The sequence below is a fragment of the Pangasianodon hypophthalmus genome, chromosome 22, assembly GCF_027358585.1.
Source record: "Pangasianodon hypophthalmus isolate fPanHyp1 chromosome 22, fPanHyp1.pri, whole genome shotgun sequence".
Taxonomy (NCBI): domain Eukaryota; kingdom Metazoa; phylum Chordata; class Actinopteri; order Siluriformes; family Pangasiidae; genus Pangasianodon; species Pangasianodon hypophthalmus.
In genome coordinates, this window is record NC_069731.1 from 6364074 (window position 1) to 6379155 (window position 15082).

The 15082-nt window shown below is 38.3% G+C and overlaps 1 protein-coding gene across 23 annotated transcripts in view; it reads right to left on the reverse strand.

Annotated features, from left to right (window-relative positions):
- The window catches only part of rims2a (regulating synaptic membrane exocytosis 2a), a 194220-nt gene that overhangs the window by 59365 nt on the left and 119773 nt on the right, over window positions 1–15082 (reverse strand). For 17 of the 23 annotated variants that reach the window (XM_053227795.1, XM_053227790.1, XM_053227786.1 and 14 more), the window contains 4 exons: window positions 11430–11582; window positions 8387–8496; window positions 6923–6955; window positions 2969–3034 (listed from right to left, as the gene is read on the reverse strand). In XM_053227795.1, coding sequence (XP_053083770.1) covers window positions 2969–3034; window positions 6923–6955; window positions 8387–8496; window positions 11430–11582 — 362 coding nt within the window. The remainder of the gene's footprint in view (window positions 1–2968; window positions 3035–6922; window positions 6956–8386; window positions 8497–11429; window positions 11583–15082) is intronic. The other 6 variants (XM_053227792.1, XM_053227789.1, XM_053227787.1 and 3 more) reach the window with 3 other exon arrangements.

Sequence of the window (15082 nt, forward strand, 5' to 3'; positions counted from 1 at the left end):
TGTTTCCGTGTCAGTGATATGGCTAGGTTCTTCATTTTAGCTTTCTGTTGACTTTTTTTCTGGCCCGGAAATTTTCTTTAACCTAAGCTGGAAAAGAGTCACTCATCTCTTTCATTTCTGTCTTTAAAAAAGGCAAATCTTTAGGCAAATGTCATTTTAAAAGAAGGGATAAGAGTAGTACAATTGCAATTCCCCATGTAGACCTATAAAAAAATACAAACTGCCCCTTTAATTATAAAATTTAAAACTAAAATGTGTTTAGAAGGGCTAAGTGATATGAATCTAGGCTTGATATCATTTATAGAAAGCGCCGAGTTCTTTTGAATATATAAATGCTTATACAGTATATCTTTTTTTGGAGTATATGTGCAATTGAGTGTTTGGATAATTGTTGGATGTGAAGTGTTTTAGAGAAGAAACGAAGATGAAAGCACACACAGGAAGCAGAGGTCCAATCAGGGCAGGACCAACCTGGTGGAACCTGAGGCGGTGGGCGGCCATTATGGTGGACCAAACCGTTGTGCATGTGCTGCTGGTCCTCCCACGTCACCTCTGTATGATGCATAATCAGTATGGACGACAAAATTGGCAGGAAAAAAAAAAAAAAACACAGTGTGTAGTGGTGTACAGCAGTGTGCATGCTTTTTCTCTCCATTTGCAGGTTTACATAATATCCTCTCTGATTTGGCAACCTTTATAAACTGAACCATCTGCTTTTCGAACAATGACATAATAACAGTCACGCAATCCAATGACTTTAAAAAGAATACAGTTCTGAGTTCATTATGCGAATGAGTCAGAATGGCGTAGAGGGCCACTGAGTTATACTCAATCAATTTCTTACAAATTAATTCTAACAGATGTCATGCTGTGACACTGCAATTAAAGCTTGGGCTGATTATCATTAATACTACTCGCAGGTTTGACACATTGCATGGAATATTAGAAGTTCAGCACTGCTGAACAGTGAACAGCTCCTTTCATTGAAGCATTTTGCTCCATCTACTGGTCAAATGTTGTAGCTGCAACAGAAAAATACGCAATCTGTGGGAAAAAAACTGGTTTGAAATTGACCTAGTAAAGACGCCTCTATCTTACAGCATAATACTCAGTAAGTACTAGAGGAAAATAGTAAGTAATAGTAGTTTCAAATTAGCTATGAATATTCAATAGTGAGAAATGTAAGCCTGGACCAGCCAATGGCTTACAGTTTTGTGAAAAATAAAGATAAAAAGTGATTTATAAAATCAAAAATTAATTTAGATTGAATGGCTTTAACCATATCTATTAAAAAAATATATATTTTTAATACTTTTGTTTTGCTATTACCAATAAGCATCAGTGGCATTTCGAAATGACAAACATTAACCTTTTACCTGGGCAATATCATTAAAATTGCCATATAATATAACTAGAAAAATAAACATTTTCATGTGATGACAAATAAAAATGCCATAATTTACCATGCCATAATTTAAAAGCATTTAGTTTAGAATGTACATAAAAATATAACATATAATTAGATGTTTTTTGAAGCATTATGACTTTAAAGGTGCAGTCTGTAATGTTTAATTGTGTTTCTAAACCTATAACAATAATCTAAATTCAACAATATGCTAGAAATACTGTGCTTTGCAATATTTCCATAAAATGGATATGGCAAGTTTTATTTTATTTTTTTTTTCAGTTCTCTGTTTACATTTCTTCTGGCCCCAAAATGATCTTCACCCCCAGCTGAAACTGAGCCACACACCTCTACCATTTTTGTCTTTAAAAAAAGGCAATATTAAAATTACAAACTGCTACTTTAATTCTTATGCGAACAATGTGTTCAGAATTTGTTAGTTATTTCAATACACAAAGCCTGATTTCATATGATTACATGACTGCTTATTTATCTTTATTTTGAATTGTAATTCACCTCACAGAGGTGAATACACGGCTTTAAACACTACAAACTGCTCTTTTAAATGTAAACTGAACAATCTGTATAGAATGTGTCACTTATTCCAATCAGTTTAAGTAAAGAGAATCTGGGCTGGATGCCATTTATAGAATGCATGGCATTGTACATTTATAATTGCACACTTCATTGCACAGGCAGGAAATAAAGTGATGATGTTTGAGATTTATTCACTGCAAACATCATCTGCTTTCAAACTGCATCAGAAACCAAGGAGCGGACAGAGAGAGAGAGAGAGAGAGAGAGAGAGAGAGTAACAAATGTAGTAAAAAGAAACTGAGACTGACCTAGAAGCTAGAAAATGAGTCAGAGTGAACACACACACACACACACACTCCAGCTAAAGACATTTGTTCAGGAATCTGAAAATGTGAACGTAGATACACTGCAATCCACGCTTTACACTTCACTCAGCACTTGCCTTTCCTCCCGTTGGTTGCTGGTTTCTCCTCACAGTCTTTCACATACAGAATGGCAAGACGAGCACAGAACACACAACACACAACACAGAACACACTCAAAATCCTTTTTTTTAAACAAACCCTTGTAATTTAGTCCAAAATTAAGCCTAGTCATGTTCTCACACATTCCCAGGAGTGTATCTATGCTCTACCTGTGTGCTGGAATAATTAATATTGACAACTAAATGTCACTGCTGGTGTGTAAAAATCTGTAGAGCCTAGAACAGCTGACCTAAGCAGCAGGGAGTCAGTTGTGCGTGTAGGCAGTGAAGTGAGAGACGCAGGCTCGGAAAAGCGCCATCATGTGACACACGAAGGACAGGGAGCAACGCAAGCAGATGGAAGGATGAAGGAAGAGCAATCTGCTGGAAACAGAGCCCTACGCCAAAATGGCTTGCGTGCGTATGTTTCTCCTACGCAGAAATCACTGAGGCAGTATAAATGTAAAAACGGAGCATAGGACAGATTTCCGTCTAAAGCACATTTCATGAAAGAAAAAGTGAAAAAGCAGATGGAAAGTGGGAGGAGTCTCAGGAGGACACACCTGCTTCTAGGTCAAATGATGACTGAATAGAAGTGGAGTAATACTCGGCAAGTTCCTCCTCTTCACCTGCAGGAATGGTGAGAGACAGAAGGCAAAGGATGGTTATGATGAAGACACGAAGCACAGATGGATGATGAAGGTATGATGATGTGTCGTGAGGCAAATGAAAGATGGATATAATACGCATGAACAGCTGCGTGATTAATCACCTGGATACTCCAGATTTGCTGCTGTAATCATAATGACTGTCCTGTGCTCATCTCAGGACTCACTGAACAGCCTTTGAACACACTTAGGACTGTTTGTCGTCACTCCCTTACACCTGTATAGCGTAAAGATTTATAATTCCCTTTTGAGTCCACGCAAGGTTCCTTCCTTATGTCCTGTCAGGGAGTTTTTCCTCACCACTGTCACTTCTGGCTTTTTCATTAGGGATCTAAATCTAAATCTGGATTTCTGTAGAGCTGCTATGTGATAAAGCTTATTGTTTTCCTCACCATTGTCACCTCTGGCTTTTTCATTACAGATCTAAATCTGAATCTGGATTGTTGAAAGTGCTGTACAAATAAATTGAATTAATGTGATACTCATTTGAGTCAAAAGAATGATAGATGGCTGGAAGTTTAATAACTCGCCAAAAATCACCAGTTTTAAGTTTACATCCCAGGATAACCAACAGCTCAACTTAATACTTGGACTGGATTGTGTCTCACTGCCAAATTACTAAATTTATCACACAATACTGGGTACTCAAGAGCATGGTAAGCAGTGTTACATTAAAAGTCACATGGCATACTCAGGGGTGGATAATGGACCAGCTCAGGAACATGGAGCATGTCTGTATCGCTCTTTTTTCCCATTGCCTGGTGGACTGTGGTCCGAATGCAGCCCCAGCAAAAATATCTCAGTGGTATATCAGTTTTTCACACATGAACCGTTTCAGTTTTCCAAACATGAACCACTGCAGGGGCTCCCATGTGGCGCAACAGAAAAGCATTCAGCCTATCACCAAGACATTACTTACACCCTGACAATGCCACAGCCACCTTTTAGCATATTCTCTCTCCCCTGTCAATCAAAGTAACCCTAGCCAATCATGGGTGTCTTTTAGCTCATATATGCAAATGTTTTTCTCTCCCATCCATTAACCCAAGGAAAGCTCTGCTCTCTTTTAGTGTTCAATCTACACCCAGCCAGGAGAGGTTGCAACCAACCGAGTGCTGACTGTTCATCCACGCAACACTTCCTGGAGCCATGTTTGTCTAGTCTGGTGTTTTGCTTTCTGCCCATTACTTTTGGTTTATCCTCCTGGAATTGAAAAACAATGTTTTTTCCCCTCTAACTTCTGAAATGCCTGGATTTGAACTTTGTCTTGCCCTTTTGACAATAAAGCCTGCACTTGTATCCTACCATCACCGTGTTTCTGCCACAACTGGATTTTGCTGCTCTACAAAATGGTCATTTGATATGTGCTTTTTTAACATAATACACTCCTAATGTTTCATATATTTCTTGGTGCCAGGACACTCCTTGCTGCTGTAACTGTAGCTCGCTGTAGTAGGATGTCACTCTTGGCTCTCAAAGGTTCAGAAACAGTCCTGCATATGAGCAAGTGGTTTTTACAAATGATTACAGAATAACTGACAGGAATATTGACCCCCATGATGCACTCTGACCCCATCTACCATCCTATGAGTTCAATGTCCACTCATTCACCACCAGCCAGTAATATTAAGCTCCATTCCTTCATCCATTCATTCATTCATTCATTCATTCATCTTCAGTAACCACTTTATCCTGGTCAGGACTGAGGTTGATCCGGAGCCTATCACAGGACTTGGTGCAAGGCAGGAATATACCCTGAATAGGACACCAGTGCGTCATGGACACACTCATTCACACCCTCATTTACATCTAAGGGCAATTTTGCATAGGCAACCCACTTACTAGCATGCTTTTGGGAGATGGGACGAAACCAGAGAACCTAGAGGAAACCTACGCAGAGAACACAGAAATTCCACAAAAGAGAGTAACCCGAGATTAGGATCAAATGAGGGACCCGGGAGCTGAGATGTTGCAATGCTTCCCCCTCCCAAACCCATGCTGCCCCAATATTCAGCTCCAGCCATAGTATCTGAAATCATATTTATAGCCTTCTCTGGTTTATCTCTGACCAGTGTTATCAGTGTATAAATTTTCATCCTATGACCTTAGACCATAATTAGAGCAGGACTTGCTGTCTACCGTACATGCTGTACAATAATGATGGCCAAAGAGCTGCACTAGCACACACACACACACACACACACACAAACTGCTAAACTGAACCCATGTTCTGACTTTGATGAAAGGTTCTCTCCAGGCACTAAATCGTTCTCCTGCTCTCTCTTTCTCTACTTCCCATACTCAATTGCACAGACTGTCATTCATCTTTTCACGCAACACCGGTTTTGCCAATAGGTACAAAGCTAATCGTTTTTGTTTTTTTTTTTCTTTTTTAAAAATGCCACCTCATCATTTTCGCCTAGTGTATGCAACACATTTGAGACAAAAGCCCCAAAAAGCACAAACGTCAATGAGGTACTATGGCCTTGGGGGGGAAAAAAAAACTTGCTCTTTACAAATAGGGGGAAAAAAATACAATTGCATATTACTGAAATCCACATAATGGAGGGAACAACTTTTTGCTTAATTATCATTAGGGCTTCTAATACACAAGCTAGAAGACAGAGGAACAAAATAAAACTATTTTTGTAATAACATTGTTAATAAAACAGTTTGAGGCTTAGTATTTATCACAACACTGACAGTGAGTTATGAAGACACCCACCCACACACACACATACATACACACAGACAAATGCCACTGACTGTCTGCAATAGTCTTTGCTCCACATTAAAGGAATATTTCTCCCAAATCCCTGCTAATATTAATAATAAAAGCAGAACAGTACTTTGCAGTTATTGTTAGTCACACTAGCTTTCTTTCTTTGTGAGAGTCTTTATCATTGTTTGGTTATTTCTCCCACAATATGTGTGACAATAAATAAAAGCTAGTTGTAGGGACAAAAGTGAGCTAAACCACTGTCACTGCTAGTCACGCTAGCTTTCTGTCATTGTATGGGACCTTAACATTGTTTGGTTATTTCTCTCAAAACACTGCTTACATAAAAGAAGAAGATAGCATTACATTAAGTTGTATTATTGTTAGCCACACTAATTTGCTTTCACTGAGAGAAACATTAGCATTGTTTGGTTGAAAAAAACCGCTCATAATAAATGGATGCTAATGCATAGATGCAGGAGAAGGCTAAACTGCATTCACTGCTAGTCATGCTAGCTTCCTTTCATTTTGAAAGACATTAGCATTGTAAAGATGTTTCTCTAAAAACACTCCTGAGTTGGAAAAAAAAGATAATGGTGGATGTTAGCATTATACTATAATTTGTATTGTTGTTAGTCACGCTAGGTTACTTTCACTGAGAGAAACATAAGTGCTGTTTGGTTATTTCTCTCAAAACACTGCTGGTAATAAACAGAAGCTAATGCAAAGAGACAGGTGTAAGCTAATCCATATTCACTGCTAGTCATGCTAGCTTCTTTTTACTGTGAGAGGCTTTAGCATTGTCTCACTACACTGCTGATAAATGAAAGCTACTGAAAAGGGACTGCATTATGCTAAACTGTCTTCATTACTAAGCAAGCTAGCTTCCATTTGTTCTGAGGGATATTCATTGTTTTGTTGTTTGGACACTGCTAATTATATATTAAGCTTCCATTTGTTATGACAGACTTTACATGGCTCAATCAAGTTTTCAATTAATACTTATACAATTTTTTTTGAGCAGACGGATAACTGATTCTTATTCTCTGAGCAAGGCTGGGGCTCACGACTATTGCAGATGGGTTTAGCCAGAATCTAAGGGCCTAAACCCAGTGAAACAGATTACACACCTGGACCCGGCTCAAGGTCTTCTCGTCCGTCTTCTGAGAGAAAAATGAGAAAGGGAACCATGAAAACGAATGGCCATGCACTAGCCAATGGCTAACATTGGCTAACAACAGACCACACATGTATGCCACCATGTGTGCAGTAATCATTCACATAAAGCATACAGACATCAGCGATGGATTTATGGATTGAAAGCAGATCTGTAGTGATGTCATGTTCTTTTGAGTCAAAGTTGAACCTCAAGTAAGGTCTAAGGACGCTTTCACACGTATTTGCACACATCGAGTCTATTCAAGCTCCATAACTAGTGCAGAGTCATATTCTAAACAATATCTCTTAATCTAGACAGTGTTAAACATCTTGAATTTAATCAGATTATCTTAGTATTAGCTCTTCAATTCAGTTTATCTCAAGCTTATATTGGCATCTCACTGGTTCACTGTGCTTCATACTCAGTTCTTCCAGCCATTTTCACATATGCCTGAACATGATCTTATTCTCTTCCAAGTCTCACGTGATCCATTAAGAAGAAACATCTCATAAATCTTTCAGCAATATGCCAGTGTAGAATGAGACATTATACTTCTCTCATTAGTATACAGAACATTATAGTTAAATACTTATTTTCATCTTCTATTATCTCCTATTAGGGTTTAGGAGAAATAATTCGAAAAAAAAATGAAAGTGATCCTTAATTAGAACAATTATGGGACGAGTTTTCAAGGTAACCAAGAGTATTTTAAGATGTAATTTGCAGGGTAATGGTTTACATTAACTGATATTACTTAATGTAAAATAAAGCCCTCGGTGATCAATATGATCAGTATGTTGGCTGAAGGCTGAAAAGAACATTTTAATTTTCCATGTGGAGACCAGAGTTTCAACAAGCTGTAATTTAATTTTTGCTAATTTATGTGGACTTGTAATCGAAGAACATCACATGAGGAATAGCCTAAAAAGCCTGAAATGTAAACGCAGTTTACCTTTAGTTCATCGAATTTAATCTCAGGCATATTAAGACAATTTAAAGACCCACAAACATCCTGAAAGCCATCTTTAAACTAATTCAAGTACCACACAGTGTTTATCACAAGATTATCCCAATCAAGTAGAAGTCATGGCTGCAAAGTGGAAATTGTGATTTGAGATGGATTTAAGTCACTGAATGACAGCACACCAAGTAATTGGATCGTTCACTGTAGAAATATGACATATTTCAATGTTGTGATACTGTGAGTTATGTGAAACACACTTCAAATTGAAAAGAATTCCCATATCCACGAAAAGACAACCCTGATTGACGAGTAAATATACAATAAAGTTCAAATTCAGCTTTCTCCACAGTATCATCTCACCAGAATATCTCAGTATCTCAAAACAACTTCCAACACACACAAGTAATTTCCGCCATCCCCCTTATAGGCATATCCCATAACCTATAGGCAGAATTAGAAAAACAGACTTACTTCTGTCTAGCGTCCCCTTAGAGGGCAGTTGTGGTAGCTGCCGTCCTCTCCTGCTGTTCATTGGTGTGCTGGTAGGACTAGTTTGGACTGATCCACTGCGGGGGTGTGCCCTGTCACACACACACAGACACCTAATTACAGCTGGATATGTTTTATTTGTCAATATTTGTGTGTGCAAGTTTTGGGTGCAAGCACCAGTCAGGAATTGTAAACACTAAAAATCACTAAATTACAAGTTTTACGTTTAAAAAAACTAAATGGGCTTCATTTATCAAAGGTTGTGATGCTGATTATCCTACTTACCCATGTGTGTATGTCGATAAACACCAAATCAACAGTAAATTTCTAAGCATGATCACGGCATAGCTGATTTACATTTAGCCCCACCCACAATCTCCATAAAAGGTGAGGCTCACAGTGAGCTGAAAACAACAAGATGGTGACTAAATAGTGAAAGGGTTCCTCCTCAGGAGTAAAATCTCAGGAGCTTTCATCGAATACAAATATTTTTCTATACTGGATTTTCATAAATGCCACATTGTTCGTGTAAATGCTCCTGCAAACAATTTATGAATAATTTTGATTGTATGCAATTTGATAAATGAGGCCCAGTGGTAGATAATTTTGCAGTTTTATGACTTCTGCAATTCATGAGCAGAGCTTTAAAAATGAAAAAACTCTCCTTATGCTTATATATTATGTTAACCAAAGGAAGCCATTATACATAAACACAAACAGATGCATCAAATTAAGCATATGTGAGTACAGAAATATGTTTCTGTAGGCAATCGTTCATATATATGCTGATTCATATATAGATCTTGTGTACAATCAAGGCCATGCGAAGCCTTTTGGCAGTGGAGAGGCTTTACAGGAGCAGGCAATATGAATCAGAAATTATTTGCTGTGTGTTGGCATGTCTTTCAAACCAAGTCAGCAAAATAGTGGGGATAAATGCCAGACATTTGTGGATTTGAAAAGCAAACTCTTGCTTTCCTCTTCCTCTACGTGCAGCAAAAACAGTGCAAATTTACACTATCTTGATATTGACAGCATGTCATTTATTATGGCTAAGGTTTATGAGCTGTACTAAAACTAAAAAAATTTACACAGTAGTGGAACTTCACTACCAAAACTTTTTTTTAATCTCATTTATCAAAAATTTTATTGATACGTCTGTTGGTAAGTCAACCCAAGGCCATTTCTAGACATTTAAGAAATCTTTGTATGTAACTAAAATGTTACATGTAAAACTATTGCAAAAATTGTGAGTTACTTGAAGATTTAGCACATGCCATGCTTAGGAGGCGTTCTTTGACCGTTTAGTATTCATTTTATAGTTTTCAGCTCTGTGAGCTTTGCCTTTCATGGAGTTTTCTGAGCACCACTAAATGTAAATCAGCTGTGCTGTGCAAGTGCTTGGTAATTTATCAGTGATTTATCAACATATGCATGTAAATGTGAAGGAATCAGTGATACCGAAGCTTTTGTAAATCTGGCAGGAATTTCTTTTTCAGTTTGGCCTATGAAACATTTACACACATACGCTTTACTAAAAAAAACTGATAACTGAGACCCATTGTCAGTACTGCTTTCAGTTAAGACTTTTATAACCAAATTTAAGAAATATAAAAAAAATCTAATTTTTTTTCTAGCTTTTGTGATCAGTTACAAGCAGTTCTTGGATGTGATCTCAGACTTGTATCCCCAACTGCATATATTATATAAATGTATCTGTGAACCTGATTCTCCTTATTTAGCACAGCATCTTATGGCTTTCATGAGAGAGACTATGGCACTGAACTGTATAAACATATCATACCTGGTTTTGATTCAGTGAGAGGACTTCAAGCAATATTTTTGTTGAAAAAAGTAAAATTATGAGTTGAACAACAGTACAACAGTCTCTAGAGTTTACAAAGAATGGTGCAAAAAACCCAAAAAACTTCCAGCGACAGGAAGGTTCTGGTAGCTGAAATAACCACTCTTTATAACCATGACTGGAAAAAAAAACATCGCCTGGTCTTTTTTTTTTTCAATCTATAATTGTATAATTTCAGTGAGCCTGTGCCTACTATAGCCTCAGATTCCAGTTCTTGGCTGACGGAAATGGAAGCTGATGTGGTCTTCTGCTGTTGTAGAACTCAACCAACACACATGCATTCTGAGATACTTTTCTGCTCATCACGTTTGCAAAGAGTAGTTTCTTGAATTAGCAGAACCTTCCTGTCAGTTCAGACCAGTCTGGCCATTCTCCTCTGACCTCTCTCACAAGCAAGGTGTTTCCACCCACAGAACTGCCGCTCACTGGAGGTTTTTTGTTTTCCGCACCATTTCGTGTAAACAGAGATTGTTATGCGTGAAAATCCTAGGAGATCAGCATTTTCTGAAACCACATGAATGGCTGATTGTATATTTTATATGGAGTATATGTAGTTACAAGAATAAGAAGGGAGTTTAAAGGGTAAAGGGGTAAAAGTGGGGGAAAGCATGCAAAAAAAAAAAATCAAAGTGCTGTAGATGGCTGCATCTCATCATGTCATTGCTCAAATCAGGGAAATGCCTGTGAATAAACTACAGATGACAAGACATGTTAGATGCTTTGCATCTCCGATTGCCTGATTGCTGCAAGAAAAGAGTGAATAAATTATATAAGCCAGTGCATACGAACAAAAAGAGAAAAAAATAAACTAAAGAATGACTCAAATATCTGTCGGTAATGGAGCAGTAATCAATGGAGACTCAAACACCATTATATGCAGTCTGAATATAAGTGGTGTTTAACCAACAAAAAGCAAACTAGAAATTAAACTACACTACAAACCACAACTACAGCACTTGTGGTTTGGCACTTCTGCAAAATCAGAAAAGCATAGCTGTAAAAGAAGAGCAGAAAAAAGAAAGCAGCTGATTGGCTGATTAGTAGACGAGGTAGGAGGGTTGGCCATTGTGGGATTGTGGGAGGAGCATGGGGAGGATGGTGAGCGGTGATTGGTTAACCAGGGCTGCTAGTCAGGCAGGGGGGCCGCTCTAGTCTGGTCACCTCGTTAAGGCGGGCGAGGGCGGCGCAGAGTGTCCGGATGACAGCGTGGGCATGGACGATCTCATGTGGTGGGCATCAGGGGGGCGCTCAGTGGAACGTGAGCGCGTGTACATGGGCCGTTCCATTTCGCGCCTGTCCGGCATGCCGTAATTCCTAAAAACAGTGTCATGAAGGAGGAGAAACAGGTTGATTGGTGGAGAAGGTTAAAGAATTAGTGGTGCGGTCACTTCCCTTTATAAGGTGGAAGCAAAAAAAAAAAAAAGATGTACTTTCTATGGTTGTCACGTGCTTGTTAAAATCTAAATCTCTTAAACAGGTCATTGTTCACCATTACAAAAAAAAAAACAAAAAAAACAAGTTGGCACAGTATTTTCTCATTATAGCTTAATTTAAGACAACATAATTGGATCAGTCCCAATAAGATGATACACATATGGTCTGAGTTGCCCTGATATGTCTCACAATGAAGTGTTTTATTCCTCTTATACCACAGCAGTTTGCTCCAGAGTCCTCCATATATGTCCCTCTGCATGAGCTGTTACTGTATAAATAACAAGGCTTTAGAACTAGCACATTAATATAAATTGTGATTTGACAGACAGTCAGTAATACTGTCAGAGCTGCTGCTGTAAAACAAATCCACACCTTCTGACCAATCAGAATCGAGAATTCAACAGCGCTGTGGTATAAATGGGAAAAAACCTCACTGTACTGTATATAAAACAATATACAGTCTGTTAGCAGTTTATTAGGAAAAAATGCTCCTAATAAGCTAGCAACTCCGTGCATATACAGCAGGTGCAAGTTTATACAACCCTATTCAGCACTACAGAAAGGAAGGAAATGTAAAAACAACTGGGCAAAAACTAAATACAACAATAAAAAAGGAGACTTCTTAAAAGAAAAATCACATGTGATATGTTGTGCACAGGAATTTAAATATCCAACATTTCACACTTCTAAAATCCTTTGACCACAGTGAAGAGTTAAAACGGTTAAACATTAAACACACAAGACATGGAACAGAAATTTTCAGTGAGTGAAAAGTTGTCCAGCGTATCTATAAGCTAAAAAAAACCCAAAAGATATACAGTCTATGCACTGACGCATCATCATTCATGAGAAAATCATCCTAAAGTCTTTGTATAATTTGAGGTCATGATTACAATTACTAATTGCTAAAAGGTCAAAGCTCACTTCCCAAGTACCAGTAATTAACATTATTTCTTATTAATTAATAAATAAATCCATCAGTGTCAGATCAAGGACAATTTATATTGCCTCTGTAGTATAATATGTATCAGCTACATACTGTAACTGCCATTTAAGGAATTTCCTCCCTAGAAACCTTTAGGATGTCCTTTCTACTGACTCGTACATCATCACTAACAGCATTAGTGTTGAGTTTTAAAGGACAGCATGTGGAAGCTCATAGGGAGGGTTGCCAGGCTTCAGCACCCCAACTGCAACCCAAAGAATGCATATATATTCCAAAAATGTTCATATAGAACCGGGTACATGTATTTTTCTTCTTTTCCTCAGTATTTTTGGGGGAAAAAAGTAAACAGCTGTACACATTTCTGATTTGTGGTAGATATCTGCATGTGTGGACATCATGCACAGAACCTGGCAACCTGGCTTTCCAGAAAGCTTCATGGGGCATCTGGTCAGGAGGTGAATAAAGTTGTGTTCATTTATTTTTATAATTTGTGAATGGAAAATGACTTCTTTTTCCATCAGCCATGTTTTTTTCAGTGTTTTTCAGTGTTTCAAGGGCATAGAGGCACATACACTTCCAGTACAGACCGCACCCAGTTCTGGTTTAAATCTGAATACGAAAAAAAAAAAGAATATTTTCAGCACAAAACTGATACAAATACAGATTGCTTGATTCAAAGGCATGTAAAAATCACATTGGTCTTTCATTGCATCTCCGGTTTTACTTCTCCTCTCACTCTCTTATTAAGGCTTAACGATTAATTGATTGTTGAATCGAAATCGCAATTTCTAAAAGCGCTGTTCATACACTACATTAGGTGCGATTCAAGGTGCAATTCACCCGATAAGTGTGCAACTACTTAAATAACAAAACACAAAAGTAGAATGGCAATGTAAAGACTCCACAAATGTGATACGTAGCCTAGCTGACCTATGAGAGGACGAGTTGCTGCCGTCATGTGAAGAAAGAAAGCGCTTGTTAGCAGCAAAGATGGTGGAGGTTAGCAGTAGTGAGCCTGGTCCGACAAGCGAACGCGAATCTAATGAAACAAGTGAAGAAGACCTTACAGCCAATCAAAATTGCACATCAAACATCTGGAAATATTTTGGCTTCAGGAAGACAGACACCCTTCAACAGCAGCAATACGTGCTAAAAAAAAAACAGTGCAAACTTCTTTTGGTAACATCACAAACTCCTCAGCATCTCGGACGGTACCACAAATCATAACATGGTAAATGTTTAGCTAGTAGGAACACAAGAAAAAAAAACGAAATGCTAGCAAAAAATCACAATTTGATATTTTTTTTCGTGAATTGTGTAACGCTACTCTTACTGATATAATATCCCCTCCATCTTCATTTCTCCCTTGTCACACCCATTCCGGGCTTCCCTCCCTCTCCATCTAGAGGCACATCTTCATTTATTTTGCCCACACCTGCACCCTGACACGAGTACAGCACGAGAGCTGTAATATTCACTCCAGTCTTGTCGAGTCGTTCAGGAGTGGAACCACTGCTCAGGGAAGACGTGCACTTTTTTCGACAGTTTAATTCAGCCATGGCCGTGTGTTTTTGATGACACATCAGGTTCCGCTTTGAGGAAAACGCACCGCTCGACAATTCTGACTGACAGCCAGATGGCGACAAGAGCAGAGATAGAGAGCGAGCGAAGTAAAATAAAAGGAAAACCTGTCACAGGACCTTCCTGTTCGGCTCACTGCTACACTAAAATGCTTGGCAACATTGAGAAACGAGGACAAAATGGCCAGCACATGTTTTCTTTTTTTTTATATTACTGCGTCTCACTGCAGACCCATTTGGCTGCTGAAGTTCAGGATGTACAACTCAGTCCAAAAGTGCAAAACCAATACAAAACCATTTCACATGGTAAATATTTGCACCTCTATTCATTATCCGTTCTGATTTATACCTCTGAGATGGCGTATCTGCGAACATATCAAGGCATCCGCTTCACTCCACTACACTAGGGGGTCGTGTCGCATGATCCAAAATCGAAATTTATGGAAAAGTGAAAGCAAGAAAGGCTTTATTTTGAAAAGTGCAGGGAAAAAAGAAACCCTGCACAATCAACTATAACTCAGTTCTCAATGAAAGCATTTCTGAAACCTTTTCACTCATCTGTATTAAGCAGTATCAGGAAGTGTGTAATTCTAGCAATCATGTAATAATAGCTATCTTTTTACTATGTTTTAAACTGAGCTGCTATTGCTAATCATGCAGGATTGAATTGGCCATTATAATGAAAACTCCAGCTTGTATAAAGCCTCACACCGTATTATATTCATATACACCACAGTATCATGATTGTAGTTTTCGGTAAATAACTATAACATGTAGAAGAAGAGTCACAACATCTCGGCACAACGTTTCTGGGTAAGCGACCAAACATAGCTACCTGCCAACCAATCAGTGTT